The sequence below is a fragment of the Platalea leucorodia genome (genome assembly GCF_965183815.1).
Source record: "Platalea leucorodia genome assembly, chromosome: Z".
NCBI lineage: Eukaryota > Metazoa > Chordata > Aves > Pelecaniformes > Threskiornithidae > Platalea > Platalea leucorodia.
The window spans coordinates 89307516-89329238 of NC_138858.1; the positions used below are offsets into that span (position 1 = coordinate 89307516).

Genomic DNA, 21723 nt, shown 5'->3' on the forward strand with positions numbered 1-21723 from the left:
ACAGCCAGGACAGCTGACCCAGACTGGCCCAAGGGCTATGCCATACCGTATGGCGTCATGCTCAGTATATAAACTGGAGGAAGAAGAAGGAAGGGGGAGACATTTGGTGTGATGGCGTTTGTCTTCCCAAGTAATGGCTATGTGTGATGGAGCCCTGCTTTCCTGGGGATGGCTGAACACCTGCCTGCCGATGGGAAGCAGTAAATGAATTCCTTGTTTTGCTTTGTTTGCATGCACGGCTTTTGCTTTACCTATTAAACTGTCTTTATCTCAACCCATGAGCTTTCTCACTTTTACTCTTCTGATTCTCTCCCCCATCCCACGGGGGGGAGTGAGTGAGCAGCTGTGTGGTGCTTAGTTGCTGGCTGGGGTTAAACCGTGACAATTAGTCATTTTCACAGGTGACAAAAATTTGCACCTAAGCCATGAATTACTATCACTACAAGGTATTAAGAAATGTATCTTAAATAGTTTAAGAAATGTGAGTCAATTTGACAACTCACATTGTCAAGAAATGTGAGAATTTTATTACTATAGTCAAGTAGAACCGTTAAGAAGCTTCTACAGAATCCTGTTACTGAAAATTTTGTAGGTAGAACCAAGCAAACAAATGAAAAAATCTCTACTTGAACAGAGACAAGAGTCTGATTTTACTATATATTTACTAACTGGCCCACACCACTACTCAAATCTCTCAATGTTGCTGGAAGTCTCTCCAGTCCTCTCCACTTACTGCCTGCTTACAATCTTCCCTATGTTTTCAGTTCATTTTTGTATGGCTGTGCTCATTTTTAATACTCTGACATGGAGACCCTGTGCTCAGTGTGACCCTGCGGTCAGTACAGTCATCTTCTCCAAGTACAGATTTTATCTCCTTACTTCCTTTGCTTATGCTTCTTTCTCACCAGTAATCATTTGTGCTGTATCCCAACACTGCCAGAGTCCCTGGACAATATTATTTCTTGAATTACGAGGTAATACAGCTGTGCCTGTAACCCAGTGGCACTCTTCTCACTGCTTCCTATGGACTTGTAGAAATTTCAGTGAACATCACTTTGTTTTTTTCCTCTCGTTCATCCACCTCTGAAGGAAGTTCTACTGTGCCCATCACCTGAATATTTGATTGCTGGAACAATATTTGAAGGCCAGAGCAACACTTGTGAAGTCACTAGGACATATTCATTCTTAAGAAGATACTTTATGTGCAAAATAATAAACCTCAATGCCAGATTTGTCACCTTGACGACTGTTTGTCTTAAAGATTTGCCTTTATTACATTCCTGATCTTGAATTAGACATTCAGAATAGTCATATATTTAAGGCACACATCAGTGTTCTCTTCTGCTGCTTTTTGTTAAGACATGCATATATGCTCATACACACCAGGATATATAATGTAAAATATCTCCCGCTGTTAACACCCTGCTTTAACCACAGTATTAAGATTTATCAGTGATGCTTTCAAACCTTGGGTGTGTGCCTTTACTAACCAAGACACCAGAAGAGCTCTGCCTGCTTGAGAAAGGTCCTTTAACATAGGAAGGAGCGCTATTTGACCGTGCCTCCTTTTAACGTCCATCTTTCTTCTCTTTCCTTTACTCTCTAGCTGTTGGCTTGCTGTCTGCCAAGGCGCTGCCACTATTGTAGTAGGGGCTGTGCAGGGACTGCAGAGGGCATGGCTCAGCAGGGTGAAGGGAACTTGCACACAGCGGCATGGACTGTGGACAGAACCGCCAGCCTGACACACGTGCTACGCAGGAAAGGTGGGAGAAGAAAACTGTGCTTGTGCATCAATAAAAACAAGAACATTTAAAAAAAAAAAAAAAAAGAACTGTTGGCAGGGGGGCAAGGAGGATCTGAAGAGAAAGAGAAATCCAAACTGCAACTCAGTAACAGGAAGCTAATGTACCTCAAAAATAACCTTGGTCCTAACAGTAAAAGTAATGCCATTAAATGAGTAGGAAATAGTGCAACTCCAGATTATAAATGAAGATATTGCTATTCTGTACCCACATATGTATATGGGAATGAATGAAAGAAAAGCCTCTTTATTTCCTGTGAGCTGAATTCAGTTGTATGCTGCTAGTTTTGATTAATATTTAATCATTACTTAGTGAACATGAAATAGTTAAATCATTCACAGGCATATATTATTTTTTTGAAATGGCAGGCAAGATTAAAACTGTTCTGTGAATTCCCCTGTTGAACGAAGAGAGTTAACACTTGCTAGGGACGAAGAGAAATCATTTCCATTTTTTCACCTGACACATTTTCAAAGGGAATAATATTTTTTCATTTCAGGTCCTGGTATTTCTGCTTAGTGATGATCTAACATGCTGTTATATCTAAAACTAAAGGATAGATTGTAAGCCCTTTCAGATAAGGATTTATTTTATAGTAATGTTCTGTGTCTATAAGATACCTCACAAAGTAGGACCTTGACCATGAACAGGAATTCTAACTACTGCTGTAACGAAAAGAGATAGAAAGATAGAAAGATGTCAGCATATTTGACTCCTACCTTTAGCAGCCCTGACTAAAATTGTCACTGATTTTTTTAAAGTGAAAAAAGCATTTTCTATTCAGAAATGAAGGCATCAATAGGAAACATCCATTCATGACAAAACTTTAGAGATAAGTACTTAAAAAAAAAAAACCAAAGCCAAAATTCTTGGCTTAGGGATATGGCTGGCTGGTTGTTTTTTTTTCCCTGAAAACAAATACCTTCAATTTTGCAGGTTCAAGTTTTAATGAGGATATCAAAACCCCAAGATATTTCTGGAAAAAAATGTTCACAGAAACTGTTTTTGTTGTCCTGCAATAATTTCCTCCAAGCTCTACTGTCCACATTATGACGTGCAATTAAACTCATGACAAAAAATTCAAGAAAATAAAATTTGAAATGCAATTCTCAACTTCTGTACAGATCTGCAAGCACCTAGGAAGAGAACATAAGCCTTATTCATCTAACTTTAGAGATAGAGAAAGATAAGCACAGGAGACCTGATTTTGTATGCCCCAAATTAATCAGCAGTCCAGTGACAAAAACTGAACAAAACCCAGTATGTGCAAATCCAAGGTCTTACCTGTTGTGTAAAGAAAAAGAAGACTAACATCCTCTTCCCTTGCAATGTTTTGGTAGTGAAGGAGACTGTGGGAAATTTTACGCTCAGTCTTTAACTGCTGACCTCTGCTCCGTCCCTTGACCTTGTGCAATGCACAACAGCGCAGTGTTCCACAGCCCCTTCCACCCCACTCGCTCCCCTTTCCCCAGTCTCACTTCAGCCACTTGACTGCATTCTGTCGTCACAAGACCCAATTACTTGATTATGATTTCCATGGTCAGTAGACTTGCCCTATGGGGATCCATTTTAATTGTAGGCTTCCCAGCAAACAGGTCTGTGCTCAAAAACTGTGCACACTCCACACAACTGACCTCAATGAGTGGGTGATCTATAGGAGAGATACCTAGCATAATGTTGCTACAATACGCCTACTGGCTGTATGCTCTCTGACGAAGGAAGGTCATGAACTGTATCAATGACATCTGCTTCCAGAAGATGGCAACTGCCACTTTCCCCTCAAACTGCCAGTTTTTTAAATGATAAGACATTATGATCAATTGTCAGAAACACTGTGGGAGTTGCACACAAGGGAAAAAAAATACAGAAAGCACCTAAAAATTAAGCCACTAAGTATGATATATCCACTCAGATGCATACAATCCCAAGATACATATATAAATATCTGATGCATCATGTAAATTCTTTATCTGTAGCTCTTCAAAAGTGGAGGAACGGTTAGCAAATAAAGTAACCAGAAATCCTATGACGATTATAGCAATAAAACAGGTTAAAAGACACCCAAGTAAGCTGGATGCTAGATCTTACTTTGCAAATCGATACAGAAAGATATCATTGAGAAGCATCACACAATACTTAAGGTATAATTTAGGCAATGCTGAGAGCTAGGTAGAAGGTGGAAAGATACGTGCTTTAAGGAGAGAACAGTGTGATGAACTGAGACAGGGAGAAAGATCTGGGCACAGAAGCAGCTCAGAAGTACTACAAGATGATTTTAAATGGAGCTTGATCCTGCATGGCATTTCAGTTATTCTTGACTGCTGAAGTAACTGATAGCTGAGCTAACTCCAGTAAGTGTTTTGTAAATTACCATGCTCTTGTGACATCAACTTTGAATCCATCTTCAGCAGTTTATCATGCCAAATTAATGGTAGAAATAAAACTCGTACAATTCCTGGACTCATCAATGATTTTTAATTAATTACCTATAACCGGAAAATTTGTTAATTCTGCAGAACAAGACAGACTTGGTATCACTGACAAATGCCTTCATTTTTTCCTCATCTCAATTACCAGAATCCTGTATTTACAGAAGCTCTTGAATATACTTATTCTAGAATAACACCTATCCTTCAAGAACTTGTTCTCTTATGGGTACATAGCTAACTGAAGAAATCATTAACAATCATATCCCCATTGTAGCAGTTCATTAAAAATGAAACAATAAAAATCTGTGTAGTTGAGGCAAACAACCCACCAGATGGGGGGGGGGGGGGTGTGAAAGAGCCTTTTCTTCAGGCTGTTTTAAAGCAAGCAAGCTAAAAATGCCCTTTAGAGCTGGATAGCAGATATATAACAACTTATTAAATTGCACTGAATAATAAAGGAAACACAAGTTTCAGAATTCACACCAATCTTGAAATATGGTAACAGAATATTGAGCTTTGTTTACAAACAGTGACTTCTGCATACACAAGTATTTTTGTGACTTGCAAGTTAATGCAAACTTATATTACACTGCTGTAGCAATGTGCCTTAAATGGTATTTTGTAGTATGATAAACCGCTAGCGTTTTTAATGCCATTACCTTTAGATTGTTATCATTGTTCCATTGACATAAGTGTGGAACTTGTCACGGACTTCAATCTACCTCATAAGAGGTGCCCATTTTTCTCCTCTAGGTCTAGGGATGTAGGAACAGTGAGTCCCTGCATGAAAGACCAGTGGAGAACTCCAACACAGAGCAAGGCAGGACCATGAGTTAGAGATCAGCAGCTGGAGACCCAGTTGAAAACAGGGTAAAAGGAACAGGAGAGATGTGCTGAAAATCGCTTACTTCAGCAGTTTGGATAAATATATATTTTTCTGCAATGATTCAATTAAAATGTAATTTTCTTGAAAGCTAGGAGTGGGGCTATTTCAGTGTGCAAGCCTCCACATGACCTTCTGTGGTTCTGTTTGTAACTGCTCTTCACTGAGCTGGATAACACACGTAGATATCCTCAGCCACATATTAAATATCAGATATGTCATCCTCTCAGATTAGCTTAATGTCATTGTGGAGAAAGGAATGATTTTAACAGCTGGACAAGCTATTTTTCACTGTGAAGGTTATTAACCTTTGGAACAAGTTATCAGAGAAGTGGAGTTTTCTCTCTAAGTCCTCAAGCAACTCCCTGGAGGCACTTTTTAGTCAAAATAAACTATTGGTTTTATAAAGAGTGTAACTTTGGAAGTTTTGTGGCCCTTGATATACAAGAAGGCAAAGCAGATTAACTTCCTCTTCTCCATTTAAAATTTTTATGTGTATCAGGGTAAAACATCCCCCCTCCAGTCTTCATTAGACATGAGAGGTAGCGAAATACAAAATATTATGCCTACCTTTTACTTATAACCTATGTGGAAATCTCAGTGAAGTAACATTAATCCTAGTCCTTTGTCTATTACAGAAAAACAAAGAAGTCTGGACCTTGTTCTCAAAAGCTACTATAATAAATGTTTGGGAACTAATCATTAATAGGAAAAGGTTAATCAGTTCCTCAGATTGTCCAAGCTTCGTGCACACTGGGCCTCAATATATTCAACAAAGAAAAGGCAGCAAAGAAAATACCCACAGATTTTGTGTTCCAATAAAAATTTCTAATAATTCAAAATCGCCAGTGGGTTGCTTCCTTTTTTGATTTGTACAATTTGTGTTCCAACTGCAAAAACACATGAACTGCCTTCATTTCCCCATTTCACTTTGCATGTGACATTGATGTGGCTTTTTAAGCCAGAAGCCTAACGCATAATTTAGAGGCTCTGGGAAAGAAAATGATAATGCTGGGGAAAGAAATGGATCAGAAATTTACATTAAAATCATGCAATTTCACTGCGCTGCAGAAAACTACCGGGACAAGGGAGCACCTGAGTAGCTATAAGTAAGTCTCTGTTGCATCTGAGTATAATATAGACATTTTAAAAGAACTAAATAGGCATGTGCTAATACCACACCAAGACAAAGCAGACCACTTCAGACTGGCTTTTATGCTAGGAACAAAACAGACTCAGTAGGAGTCCCTTAAGGCTCCAGACAATAGTTTTTTCTTTCATGTTAAAGTAGTAGTTAAAGCCCCAACCCGATTCTGTTAGCCACCATGTAGGAAGAGAGTGAAAGGAAATCCTCCCCAGCTGACCCTCGGTGTAAGCAGAAGGGAGGGCAAAGACTACAAGAAGACAGGAGAAATTTTCAAGATTTAAGGATTAATTTCAATGCTCAAATTCTAAGGAAAGTCAATGTGACCTTGCTTTCCTTTTTTCTTTTGACAGTCTGACAGTTTGCAATGAAACCACCTCTCCCAGCTCACACAACAAATTAACAGTAGAGTCTGGCACATTTCCTAAATCTTGTGGCCTCTAGCCATAACTGCCTGGTGGATCACCTGGCTTTCCAAATTCACAAGGAGGAAGGACATCTTCCAGTCTTGGAAAGAAAGGCTGATCTTCCTGCATAGAAGCTCTCTCCTATGTATTCTTGAATCTCATTTAACTCAGAGTTCAAGTAAGAAAGTGGTACGGTTTCTTTGGATAATTGTAAGAGTAAAGAGGATCCAGAGTAGCAGACTAAGATCTAGCCTTAGGTTCTTCCACAAATTAGAGCTGTAAACAGCATGCAGACCTACATTAAGGGGGACCAATGCATAATTGCCTAATGGGATTATGCATAATGCAAGCCTAAAGATGTTCCCACTAACATCATTTCTACCTCATTCTCACACACATGGGACAGAGCTGCTCTGAAGCTAGGGAAGATCAAAAGTCGAGTAGAGAGCTTTGTACAAATTCTTGGTCAACTTCAGTATTTGCAGCATTTTTTCCTTCTCAGTACTAAGAATGAGAACTGTAATCAGAGTTTGTTTCCAAACAATGTGTAATCTTATTAAGTTGTTCTGCCTTTTACCAGTTACACCACAGCAATTATACACTTTCCCAGGTGAAGGCCTACCACATGGGAGCAACAGAGGAAAACTATATTAAGAGCAGAGGCTTCTATTTCCACAAAATCTTGGATGAGACATGATACTATAGATGGAAATAAAATTATTACTAAAATGTATGAGTCTTAGGACTTGTCTGTATGTTGCGATTTATGTTTGTGTGTGTGTGTAAACACACAGACACTGAATATCTGCCCTGACCTTCGGTACTCCTTAATACACATTCTATTAAATCAAATGGATAATGATGACCCAGAAAAATAATTTCTCTCATCTTCACATAATGTGAGAAGTACATGGTAATTAACTAGCCTTTAAGAATGACACTGTCGATTATGTCAGGACAATCAAATAATAGCAGAGAAATAGAGTCTGAATGGGAAGGATGGTGTCAGATGTACAGTTTAAACAATAACTGTTTTGCCTGTCATTCATACCAAATTATTGCAGGAGGGGGGAAAGAGAAACTATTTATAACCTGTCAGTCTCAAGAAACCACAATTATGATGATTTAATTAACACATGGAGAGGCTTCAGGCAATCACATCGTTCTAAATTTAAGAAGTAGCACATTTCAGGCCCAAGATGATTTAGAACATTAACAAATGCTAGTTGAACCGGGGCAAGAATTTGATGGCTTTGTTGGTTCCTTTTAAAGCATCCATCACAGCACAAAGATAATCCAAATGGATGTGTTAGTGAAAGATGAGAGCAGTGAAGAATCATCTGGGGTTTCAGAGGCCATCACACAGAAGAAGCAGCTGATTTTTAATGAGAACTGAGTTTGAAAATGAGCAAAAACACACAACTCAAGTCTATTCATCAAAGACACTCTATGCATTGGAAAAGTCTGGAAAAAAATTGAGTTAGGGTGTATGAGAGTGCAAGGCACTAAGAGTGAGACTGACCTTCCCATGGAAGCTTGTGCTCAGTGCCAAATAGGTCTTTCCTTGGCCTGATGCCCAGGAGTGAGTTTTAACCTGGGCACAGTGCAATCACAGAACAAGGGATGGTCTTTTCACTGCACAAGACTGACAGCTGGAGCCATCCAATAAACAGAACAGTCTCAAATGTTTCTTAAAACCTGGATTGCAGTACTTACTGGTCAAGTCATCTCCTGCAAGTAAAATGCTCTTCATGTCTCCATTTCCTCTTTCTATGCCCTATTTGTTTAGATTACCTGCTGTGTCCTGTTCTCCCAGGCACAAAATGATTCCTTCAATATTTTCATACAGTGATTAAACTTGGGATGTGTCAGCTGCTACCCAAACACAAATAGTCACAGTAATAATACTACCATTACATTGAGCTTACCTTCTTTCACTTTCTATTTCCTGCTTCTTAGCTGGATTAAAATACAAGTAACATACAGGAAAAGCCTACTTCTTCCATACAAGAAAAAAAATCTTGACCAGAGTTTACAAAGAAAAAAAAATAATGAACCTCCTGCTTTAAAACTAGTTCTTTCGTTGTCTGTCAAAAATTGGAGATGGAGATTGCTTTTTCTACAATGTGTATTTATATCAGTATGGAGTTGGGACCATTGTGCACACATCCAATGCTGAATGTATCAAAAGATCTTTGTACACTACATAATTACTAAGCTGTGCCTGTTGTGATGAAGGACATGCCACACTCCCACAATACATTTAATACAAAGTGACTTAACAACCATCTAATTTTTCTCCTGATGTAACTTCATTTTGCAGTTGAAATGTTCAGACAGAAAAAAACATGTACTTTTATATGACAAAAGAACTAACAAAATTCAGTATCAAATCAAGATCAGTCTTCCCCATTTAGGTCTTCACATAAAGAAAACACATACCCATACAAGCACACAACATCAATGGTCCACCTTTGATCATATACAAACTGATCATGCTAGTTTTCCCCATAGGCTAAAACCAGAAATCCTATTTTTTCTTTTTATTGTTGTGTATTTCAGAGGAAACTGAATAATACAGCGATGGTGAAAGAAAAGAAAAAAAAATGGAACCTTCATAGCAAAGAGCTGTTGCATAAGGTCATGATCTATGTTACAGAGGAAGTAAAAATTAGGATAATGTTACTTATCTGATGAGTTTTGAGAACTTCAGGTAAAAAGTACTATGCAAAAAAAGTCTCGTTTTTTTGTCACACAAAGGATAGAAAAGAAGAGAAGTTCAAGCATCCTTGCAAAGTCCTGTCATTTTCTGTAGGAAGTTGCCTGCTGACAGAGAGACAGCCTTGGACAGCAAAGCTTTTAGGAAAGACTCTCTGGCTTGCTACCATCCATGAGCTTCTCATATTCTAGCCAATTATATTTAAATGTATCTAAAGAACCACAAAAATAATTTAAAAAATGGCTTGCACATATCAATCTATACTTGAATTAAGAAACAACGGTGGAGATTTTGCTGTAGCCAGACTATACCCCAGATGGTGAGAGATTACAGATGATCAGCATTTTCTGGCCTTTCTTGCCTTCCCCATTTTTGCAGGTGGAACAGCTCCCATTCAAGTGTCCATGACAACAGTATGACTGATATACCTACCAGGAAGAACTTTCTATTTCCTTGTGACTTAAAAAGGCAAACACAAAACAAATTCATTAGGCCAAGAAGCCAATATTTCCATAAAGCAAGACCCTCTCACGCCATCCCTTTGCTGCATACTCTGGCTTCTAACAAAGTTGGAATTTTGCATCTAGGAACAGAGAGGACTACTCCCAGGAACTCCCTCAGAATTGATCCAGTCATCTTTTTTCATGTAGATGGAGAGATCTACAGGCAATCTAAGCTTATTTGGCTGCACAACAGGCTGATGTGATAAAAGCTGATTAGTGTCAAAAATGTTTACTGCTGCAGCCCATCTGTGTTCAGTCCTAAAATACCTGGCTTGAAATGACCAAATACCAGGATGTTAGCGCTATAAACGCAAATCACACAGGAATTTTTCATGTCAAAATGTTTACAACATGGATACCATAATAGAGGGCTGCATGTTTCTGTAGGCCAAGTAGCTCCTGCTAGAAAAGCATGCAATCTTCTGAACATAACAGGTAGACCATCTCAATGGAAGTAACACACCTGCACAGCTGAGACCTGAACTGTAGTCCCAAAGGCTTTGAAACGTATAGGTCTCTTCTACCAGGAGCAGATTGTCTGCCAAAAGGAGTATGTGTCTAGGAGCATCACTGTCAAGAAGCAGAGTAAACCAGCACATAGACAGCTCTGGTTATTTCCAGTACCCAGACCAGCTCAGATAGCTCTGTGCTGTAACAGCCTGTGTCGTTTAGGTAACAGTCTCAACATCAAGAATCAGGGCAGCTGTATTATTCTGGAAGAGAGTTTGAGGAACGTTTCTGGTAGCAGCATACTTACTAATAAGATTGCTTGCCCCTTTTAGAGTGTGGGGTTTTTTTTGTGTGTGTGTTTAAAAGAAAAAAAAAAAACAACCAAATGAATAGGTTTGACAGATTTCTTCACTATTTCTGTTAGCGTTCTCCCTCCTGGCATAAGCTACATAATCCACTAAAATTGATTTTTTTCTCCTCCTTAAAATACTGGCAGCATATCACAGAGTTTAAGCAAAAGCAGAAGAAGGGGTGAGAGAAAGAAAAAGAGAGATGGAGAGGGCAAAATGCATCTGTCACAATTCCAGCAACACAGGAATCCTTCATAACGCCTGAGCAATTATTATACTAAGAATACAAGTATTTTCTTCTCTTGTACAAAGCTTTTACAATGCAGCATGCTCTCCATTTGAGCAGTCCTCACTGTGCATAACTCAAACCAAGAAGTTTCTAGAAAGTGCCAAAATTAGGGGAAGTAGAAAAAGAGGTGATGAAAAGGCAGGGAGGATGATAGTCAATCAGTTACCTTCCCGGCTGGACATTGTGTTTAAGACTATGAATCCTCAGTGCAATTTCAGAGTTCTGTCAATTAACTGTCAGCCTCTGGATGAGACCCAGTGGAGTAAACATAATGCCTGAAATGTGGTTAGGAAAGTTCCCAAGCCTAAATGAATATCTAGGAGCTGTGGGTTCTTCCTTTGCCACTGATATCTGCATTATCTCAGAGAAAATCACTTTTAAGGTGTATTGCAAGAACAAATTTCAGACAAGCTAATCTCTCATCCAAGCACCTGCATAAGGACTGAGTAAGACTTTCAGAAGCATTCAGCATCCTTCTGCAGCTCCTTTTTCAAATTTACAACCAGTGTCTCAATTGCTGCTGATGCACAGCTGGATGAGTTCTTCCGGAAATACAGCCAGTCATTTTGGTAATAATCTTTGGGAAATCTCACACTTTCCAAGTGCTAAGCCTGGGCAAATTTGCCCCTGTACATTTATTGCTACATCACTAGCACTTCTATAGCACAACTTTCTGTATACTGACATTATACTTGCAATAACAAGTATGCAATGCTGATGAAGCCTCTGAATGGTAACAAACACAAATTTCTACCTTTGGTCCTAAAGATGAAGACATTTCTAAAATTTATCTTCTCCTCAAACCTCTCACTGGCCCTGTGCCTAAAAGATTTCACCTCTGAGCCGCTTCTGACATATTTCTTCCAGATATACTGCACTGAGGAAAAGCGTGATCAGCTTAGCCTTTGCTTACTCTCCCAATACAAACATAGAGCTTATGACAGTTTTGTTAGATTGATTCACCCTTCAGTTTACAACTCAAGCAAGAATTTAAGGTCCATCTATAACCACAGAGATGTGGAGAAAGAGAGGCAGAGGAGGAGCCATAGCACAGAAGGATATGAGAAAGCTAAATTAACAAAGCCCACTCGACAGTGTTCCAAAACAGAGACACTGGAAAGACAACCACACCACTTTGGTCCTAAAATGATGACAGTAGGCTATCTAATTAACAATTACTGCTTCCCATACTCCTCACTTATCACCTCCCATATTCTTCTCTCTGCAATGCACTACCTGTGGAATCACCTTCCTTTTGCATTCCCTTAAGCTGTAATGAACTTACACCTCTTCCATGAAGTTCTTGCTAAGTATTCCTTATGAAAACATAAGGCTGATAACCAAAGGAAATATGATCAACTGTTCTTAAAAAAAAAAAAAAAGAAACTGGAACCTCAGACTAAACAGTGTCCAGGCCATGGAGATTATTTTGTTTTTTCCTTTTTGCATCTTGTTCAAAACAACACAGTAATGATGTTTAATAAATAAATAATAAACAACAGTGGCATGTCAGCATTTCCTTTTAGATTAGGCTCAAAAGGAGGAGGTCAACAGCAGCCCACCAAGTCTGCATATGTTGTGTTCCTTTATCAATCTATTTCTTCCCACTGGCAAGAGGGGAGGAAGCAGAATTCAAAGTGAACATAATTTTGTGTGACTGGTTTAGCATGTATGAATACAAGTGACAACTGCCCTGGTTTTCACTCCGATGGAAAACAACGGGAGCACCACAGCAGAGATGTACTTGTATGTCAACAGGTGGGCTTGTTTGTCAAGCACTGGGGTATGATCAGACATTGAGAAGTGAAAGTGTAAAAAGTAACCTCACAGGGTCTGTGTCAATCGTCTCTCAAAGGGCTTCATGTCAACTGTGCTCAGTTAACACGGAAAAGATGTTCACTTGTTTGGTTGGTTGTTGTTTGTTTTGTAACTGCCAGCCTGAGAAACAGGAGATAAATAACCTTCCAGTAGAAAGGAGGAAACATTTTTGTAGCAATGTTCCTTCTCCCCATATACCTTCACAGTGTGCTGTATACAGATATTTTGTGTGTGATACGTATGAAATACATAATATTATAACTTGGTTTATGAAATTGCTTTTTATGGCTCCCAGATCTCCAGCAAATGTACAAATAAATATCAAAGAGAGAGGGAATAAGATGCACATGCACAAAGCAAAGCAAATACCAAAATGAGATAGCAGCAGTCTGCTAACTGGATGGTGAGAGCCAAAATCATAAGCATCCAGTTATTTTAGAAACCCTTGCCAATAGACTAAATAGAATACCATAGGCCAGGTGTCAGTGATTATAATCCCACTGATGCCAAGAGAGTTGTTCCCATTTACAGCAAGCCTGACTTTGGCTCTCTCTTTGTAGTACAAGAAATAATTTATAAAGCATGGAGTTGAAAAAGCAGCCATACAAACCATACCTGCAACTCCCCTACTTGCAGTATAATTACACAATACAGGGCAGCTCTCGTATGCCTGTGTTGTGTTGTTATATGCTAGAAATCTCACTGAACTTAAAACAAAAACAAACACCACCCCTGCTCATGTGCATAGCTGCTGTGAAAAAAAGAACCTACATAAATACCTAAGCATGTTATTTCAAGGCCAGTTCTGCCATGGAAAACAAGTGGTTTATGGATGAGATGAGCTGGATACTTCTACAACCAAAATCATCACTGTGAATGTAATAGGCATGCTCACACGACCTTAGGCCACACTCAGAAACCATTCATTATCGCTCAACTACCAGCAACAGAGTATGCTCAGACATCTTTCCCAGGTTAAAATGGAACTAAGCCATTATTTCTTTCCTGAAAGCCACACAATTTTTGGACACCTTAGCTGCTTACAGGCACATGTTGGGGTAGACATGTAAAAGTAGACAATAATTTGAAAAATGTTACTAAAAAAAGTAAAATCAATACACTTGTAAGCAATGAATTCTGAAAGCCTGCCTGCCTTCATTTTGATAACTAGACACTCTTCTCCCCGCTAAGTGGTCCTTTTTGGGGAGAAACCTCAGTCTGAGCACAGTGAATGAGCAAGTCAAACTGACAGGAGCATGGGCCTGAGCTACTTCTCACTTGTACAAAAGAATAGTTTTCCCACAAGTATGTACATCTGAGTAAATTAGTAAGTAATGAGATGTTCCATTTTCTTTTTTTTTTCCCCAAACATAAAAGCTTTCCACTGCTGAAGACACTACAAGGATGTTTTTTCTTACCATTTTTAAGTACTGTACAGTGTGTATCTATCCTTTTACAAGTGGAACCTTGTAGCTATGGAGATGAAGAACGTTAAATCCAAGCTGAAGACGTATTTCAGTGGGGGCTTATGGTTGCTACATGTGCCTTCAATGATCTGCTGTTTTCTCTCTCCTGAAGTCTTCTGTACAATGCATACTAAATGTACAAATGTACGCAAATACAGAGTGTACTTTCTACCAGTCACAGCCTGGGACAGCACTATCATGTTCAGTACAGTCTTACTGATTTACATCATAACCAAGAATCTCACAGACAACATGGTAAACAGCTTAAGGTCTGCAAAGCTGTGCGCCAGCTTAACTTAACCTGAACAGAGCAGTGGAATAAAATAATCCTGGTACTGCAATAACACCCGGAAATCAGGCGAACTGGGGTCCCCTTGTGTTTAATGCTGTGTGTAACAAGCGACATCAACATGAAGAAATTATGCTACATTGACCTTCTGTTACTAGCCCTGATAGGACTCTTACACTTTTTATTTAGCTGCCATAATCCAAATGATCTGAATTTCGGTCTCCCAAACAACATCGCATATACCCTGTCTTCTGTGCACTACAGTCATGATCCAAATTCCGTAACAGATTATGGTTTCATTCCATGGACTTTCAGTTATGGGATGCAGATTGAGCTGTCTTCCATATCATCTTGGTGTAAATTAAACAGCATTTTATTCAAGCTAATGAAACCTCAGCAGTGTTAAACTTGAGCATGAAGAGGAGACAACCTTTCAGGTCAAATTAATGCTCCTTGTGATAGCCAGTGAAAATTCAAAATAACTTTGTTAGCATCACTTACTTTCTACTTGTGCTGCTAACAGGAAAAAACAAAACAAAACAAAACAAAAAAGCCACCTTCATTCAAGTGATACTGGTAGAAATGCCAAGGGTATGACAGGTGGTTTTCTTTTTTGAAGACAACACTGCTCCACAGAAAGCAACCCCAAACATACATTTTTGGTTTTTTTCTTCCCCGTAGCTCCATGGTCCAAAATCAGCTAGGGATTTCAGGTGCCAAATATGAAACATCTTAGATGCCCTATTGTCAGAAAATGAAAACACTTTTAAAAAATTAGGATCCTAGAACTGCAGCCTGCTCAACACTGCTCATCTTTAACACACCTTTCATAAAACCTGGCTGTCAAAGATATTGGTCAAAATCTACCATAGTCAAACCCAGTTTGCATAAATTGATATGAATATATTTCAACAGGCACATTAAGCACTCTCAGGTAGGATGTCCACAACCAAGGAAACAAAATCAACCATGGTCCCCTAATACCACATCACGTACATGATTAAGTAACAAGTGCTGAAATGTAATTGCGCAAATCCTCCTTACCAGGTATAAATAAGCAATAGCATTCACAAGTAAAAACATTTCTTACATACACATTAATAGAGTCATTGACAATACAGCAATGGAAAAATTCAATTCAGCCAAAGCTGAATAACAGACAAAAGAAGCACTGAGAGCTTTTCCTATTTGTATTTCCCATGTTGCTGAGTCAAAATCATAACACGGCCTTAAGCGTGTGCAACTATTAACTCCAGTAGAGTTGTCTCTCAAGCTAAGCCTTTGCTGATCACTAAAATTAAATAAACCCACCCCAAGAATCCCCCTCTCCCAACTCAGATATTTGCAAATGTACTGTTTGACTTGGGGTCTTTACAAGGCTCAAGTTCAGAAGAGCTAGTAAGGGAGCTTGTATGTTCCTGCTTCTCCAGGGAAACAAGTGTGTGCCTAACTAAGGTTGTCCTGCAGTCCTCTTGTCCCCTGGTTTACTATGTACCAGACAGAAAATGCAGAAAATCTTTGGCATTATCTTTAAATAGGCCATAAACCCCTCAAGATTTGATGTGGGGTCTGGAGTAAAGAAGTTTCCATATTTATTTCTAAAACAGAAAAAGTTCTTAAACTCCTCTGTTTCTACCAATATGTTAAAAATGGGACTCTTGTAGCCACTGTTAAAATGGGTGCAAATAGTAGGAGAGTAATGTTCCACATGCCTTTATTATCGTTGTTTACCTCAACTTAATCTATTTTTTTAATAAGTCTCAATTATTCAAAATAATTACCATCACTTCCCTGACTGTTGTTATTTAATGAGATAACCTTTCATACTGAGCAAACCCAAAAGCAAAAAAAATCTCATTAATCTTTCTAGTGTTTAGAGACACCTCAAGAGCTTCAAACATTTACCTCTCCTTCCCAGCAGCTGAAATGGTTTTAGGAGGATCATGGTTCATACCTCACATTCCCTGGAGCCAGAGATGGTATACGTGCAGGGCCCAGATCCATTAACGGATACATCCATGGTCTCAGAGTTTGTTGGCTTGTAGTCCACGTAATACTCCTGTAAAGGGGAGTTCATTTGCCTTTCAGACTCTCGGGCCTTTTTCCTGCGCCTCTTCATGAGAGAGTGCTGCTGGAGCTGTTTCATGCTGGCTGGATAGCGCTTCCATGACACGTAGATAACCAACAAAATCATGGCCACGGAAAGAAAGAGGGCCACGCTCCCAGCGATAATTTTGTGAAAGGAAACGTGCTCATACTCTGGTTCCACTCCAGGTGTTGGGAGGTCTGCAGAAGGGCTTGGCATAACAGATGTTGGCTGATTGCTTTCAAGTTTGGAAATGGTAGGTTTAGGAATAAAGACAGGTCTCGGGGGGGTTTTGGGTGCCTGGTATGATCTTTCAGTAACCACGACCTGGATTTCAGCGCAGATATTATATGTTTCCACAGCATCGCTCACTTTTTCACCCTGGATATGTTTAGGGCCTGCACATATCATAGTGCTTTCTTTATTTCCCTTGAAATTCTTAAGCCAGGTAAACAGAGGGCAAATGCTTCGAGTACATTCCCACATATTTCCGGACAGAGTGATGGAGATGAGTGAGATCCACGTATTGATGGTCTCCTGAGAGATGTTGGTGAGTTTGTTGGAATCCAGGTTCAGCTTTTGCAGGTTAGGGAGGCACTGGAAGGTCCCAGGCTCTATCCCTGTAATGTCATTTCCTGATAAATCCAAGTTGTGCAAGGAACTCCAAGTCCATGTTAACCCTTGGCTAATAGACCGGATCCTATTCCACTGCAAATAAATTGAGCGAAGGTTGAAGAGGCGTGGAAAGTGGGCAAAATTGATCTTAGAAAACTGGTTGTGCTCCAAGTGAAGCTCTGTCAACTTCAAAAGGCCAGCAAAAGCATTACGGGATAAGCTCCGCAGGCGGTTGTAGCCCAAATCCAGGAAGTCAAGGTTTCGGCAGTCTTGGAAAACTCGGATCGGCACAGTTTTCAGAGAGTTAGACCGCAAATGCAAGATCAAGAGTTTACGAAGGCCCTTGAACTGCTCAGACTGCAACACCTGCAACTTGTTGTAAGAGAGGTCCAGATTGCGGAGGTTAGGGACTGGGTGAAATGTTTTGTTGTGCAGATGGGTAATTTTGTTGGAGCTTAGAATTAATTCCTTCAGCCTGCGTATCCCCTGAAATGCATCCTCATCCACAGAGCTGATGTAATTATGGTCAAGATAAAGCCATATGAGCTGATTCAGGCCCGCAAACTGATTTGATTTAAGCTTCTGAATGCTGTTGTAGCGTAACGATAAGCCTTGAGACCCTCCAGAAATATTCTGAGGGATGTCTCTGAATGCATGAGATTCACAGTACACAATCTTGCCATCGCATCTGCAGTTCTTGGGGCAAGCTCGCTGAGCCCCCACAAGCATAACAGACAGCACCATAGGAAGTAGCACTAACACCACACTCATGCCTCTCAGCTGCTTAATTAAATGGAAACCTACAATATTAAAAAGAAAACAAATGTGCATTGTAAAGCTATTAAAATAAATTGCCAACAGATTACTAACGTCATTGAGGTTTCTAATAAAGCATTAGTGAAGCAGTGGATTTTGAAGGCAACCTGTTTGCCTCCTGTCTTGCACTTTTTGCTGTGTAAATGCCTGTCCTTTGAGTTTCTGCCTTGCCATCTCTCCTACTCGCACCATCACCAGTACTACGCTTGTTATTCAATTACTTTTGTGTGATTTATGATCCCTTAGAAGGACCAAGAGCCTGTTCTCTATTTGCTTTTCTCCTGTACATCATCTCTCAATGTAGCTGGTATATCCTTATCACTAGATGCTGAGGTTTTCACAATAAACATATTTGTCAAGTCACTGTGCTGAATGCTCCATAGTGCTGGAGAGGAAATGAGCCAAAGCTTCTGGTATTTACATGCTGCTAAACGTGTTCTTTAATAAAAGCAATTGCAAGTCCAATTCCTCCAAAAATTACTGCAAAAAGTGAGAAATTTACTTATCATAAAGTTTGATCCATCTTTAAAATGTGTATTCATTCTAAAATTTAAACAGTAAGTAAAGGCTTTACTTTTTGCACTGAGTGATTTGTTTTTAAGAGTAGGTTTATTCATTATTTTTACGTACCTAAAATATATAAATAGATGCACAGAAACAAAGTACAACCATATAGAGAAGTATACCATATAACGCTAGTATGGGACCTCAATCCCAAGATAAAGGTAGAAGACATTATTTCTTTAAAATGAATCATAGTCTTAACACATATTAATTTAAAGTTATCTACATGTAGCTGTCAATACCTAAGCATTTATTATTTTGTATATACATTATATACTCCATGAAAATATACACATGAATACTTATATATAAACACTGCCTTAGGAGCAGCAATACACAGAAAGTTTAAAGGGGTCTATTTTTATTTCAACGCCCCTCTCTCTTCCACAGCAATACTGATTTTAAGATCATGCATTTGAGATGTCAAATTTATCATATAGTAGCAATGCTGTTACATGAAGACAGCCACATTTTCCACATTCTTTGAATAATTATGAAAGGGGGTGGAGGAGTTGTCAGAAAATCCAACATACATACGCACAATTTCCTTAGCTTGTAATAATTTTAGGACTGGTGCCTCTGTCCAGAGTTGCAATCTTGCTAAGAATTAAAATGCATTCTTCCAACCAGGAATATTTTAAGGACCAGTAACTCCTTGATAAATAACTACTTTATTTTGTCACACACACAAAACCAACCCTGTGCTGCAGTTATTTAGTCCGATTTTAAACCAAAGGGCAATCTGCAAAATAATTCCTAATCTAAAATGCCCCTGACTACATGTCTCTGCCTTTCACTTTAATGGTTAGATTTTTAATTTAAATCCTCATCTTTTGCTACTGCCTATGTGCCAGCAGCAGCCAGCTAGAAATATGTTCTGCCTGTTACAGACTTGGGGGTTGAGGGGAAGGAGGGAGGGAAATAAACCTGTCACACTTGAAAAAATAAGACTGGCAAATGACTGCTGGAAATCTAGCAGCAATATTAGGGGTATCTTTTCAAAGACCAAACAAGCCTTTTCAAAACCAACTATACAACAAAATCACCCCCTCCCCTTTGCTTCCCACATACTGCAAAGTGTTAACAGTCCTTTCTGACAGCCTGAATAATACCACTACAGGCTCATCGAATATGAATATAAACCCAGAAGAAATTTTGTGCGAGCGTGCCTCATGCATACATGTACTTATCTATATGTGTGCAGGTGTGTGGGTGGTTTGTACAGACAGTGAATGTACACTCTACAGTCCTTAACTTGGTGCATGCATTTACAGATTAATTACATATAAAACCACTGCAGGAGGAAAGGTGTGTATGGGGGGGGGGGGGGGGATACACGATCTAAAAATACAATAGCAAGTACAGTGAGTCACCTGGAAAAGGAATGTACTGCTGCTGCTGCTTAGACTGTTTCCCCCTCTTGAACAGCTAATAATCCAACTGAAAAATATACCATACGGCTGCAGCTGTGCTAACAAACAAACAAGAAAAGTTCACTTACCCATCCTTTTGTCATAAACAATGTCCTCCTTTTCCTTTCTCCAGCTGCTTTCTTCTCCCTCTTTCCTTTTTTGCTTTCCCTTTGCCTCTCCCTCTCTTTTAAAAACTGGTCTCTTTTCTTGAAACCATCAGAATCTTCATGTCACAGCACGGTTGCCACTCACATCACCGCCATCCAGCGTGCATGCCAGTAACCCACACAAAGTTCCCTAGAGAGGACAAGCAAGAATTTCGGGGATGAGGAAGGGAAAGGATAGGGAAAGGGTTGGGGGTGGGGAAGACAGGACGAAGGATGGGGGGGAGTGTGGGGGGGTAGGGAGGGACTCTAAGCTCTGAGAGCCATTGTGTAAGTCATCAGAGAACCATCAGCATTTAAGTGGCAATCAGCAAGTAAAAGCTATAGCAGACCACAAAGGTAAACCAACTTCTCTGGGAGAAATAAAAAAATCTTTCCCGGTACCTAGCATTTCTCATTCTGCTGCCTTTTGCCATTCCCAGACACAGCAATCCATCCTCCAGCTTCCCAGTTCCTGAAGCAGGCAGGCCTCCTGTGCTGTGTAAGACCCCAGTTTAAACGCTATGCAGGATAGGTTTATCCATTTAGCTGATCAGGTTTAGAGTGTTTTGTAGCTGTGCTAAGAGGCAGCTCTTGTCTAATTCAGAAGGCTTTCCAGAGAGTGATGATGCTTTGGAGCTTGTTGGTGCTAATGTTCTAGTTTGTGATACACTGAGTGCCCTCCACTGGAGAAAACAGATCACACATTAAAGGCATGAACAAGTGATCCTGTCATTGCTATGCAGACTTTCTTCCTTCAGAAAAGAAAATTAAAGACACAGTATTGCTTTGCCCACCATCACCTCCCCGGACTCCCTTTGCCTTCCCTAGATTATTACATGTTTATATTGTGGATTTTCTGGCAGTCAGTGTAAAACACTAAATAAAACACCTGTTCCCTGTGTATTTGGCAACCTCATCTTTTTCTAATCCACCTGACCTGTATATTTTTCTTGGGCAAATTCTAAACTCTTTTTATTTTCCCATATTCACAGGGTGAGAACAGCAAAAGCAATGTTTGCAGATTAAAAGTGAAAGTCATGTTAAAGAGTCGGGGGGCGGCAGGAATTGTACAAACTAATCATCCACTCAGAAGACATTTAATTGCATGCACCAAATCCAAATGTAAACATACTGAAAACAGCTTGTTTTTTTCTTTTGTAATCTAAGTGCTTTTTAGTCAGAACACTGAATTTGGTAAACAATGCAGAACTGAAGCTGCAGAATTAGTGACACATTTTTTCTTCTTCTCTCCTCAGAACTCGTCTTCTCCCCCAGCTCTCCCCCACTCACAAGCGGTGACTTCTGCAGCCAAGAGTGCTGGTCTGGATTTCAGCAGACTTCAGCGACAGACCTTGTGGTGTGATCTAGGGTATGGCACTTCTACAGTGTTTCACCTCCTGCTATTTTCTGGCTAGCTTACTAGGGCTTGAATTAATTCTCACCCAGTTCAATAGAAAGATATCAAAGGCATTTGGAGCAAGTGCAGTACTATACAGAGCTCCTTTAAGTTAGTTCTGGTTAGCCCTATTAACCAG

The 21723-nt window shown here is 39.5% G+C and overlaps 1 protein-coding gene across 1 annotated transcript in view; it reads right to left on the reverse strand.

Moving 5' to 3' along the window:
- LOC309602584 (leucine-rich repeat transmembrane neuronal protein 4) overlaps window positions 1-18258 on the reverse strand; it is a gene marked incomplete at both ends in the record, with an annotated part of 221284 nt that extends 203026 nt beyond the window's left edge. The window contains 2 exons of the mRNA XM_082336245.1: window positions 16504-18050; window positions 18174-18258. Coding sequence (XP_082192371.1) covers window positions 16504-18050; window positions 18174-18258 — 1632 coding nt within the window. The remainder of the gene's footprint in view (window positions 1-16503; window positions 18051-18173) is intronic.
- Window positions 18259-21723: the final 3465 nt, after the last annotated feature.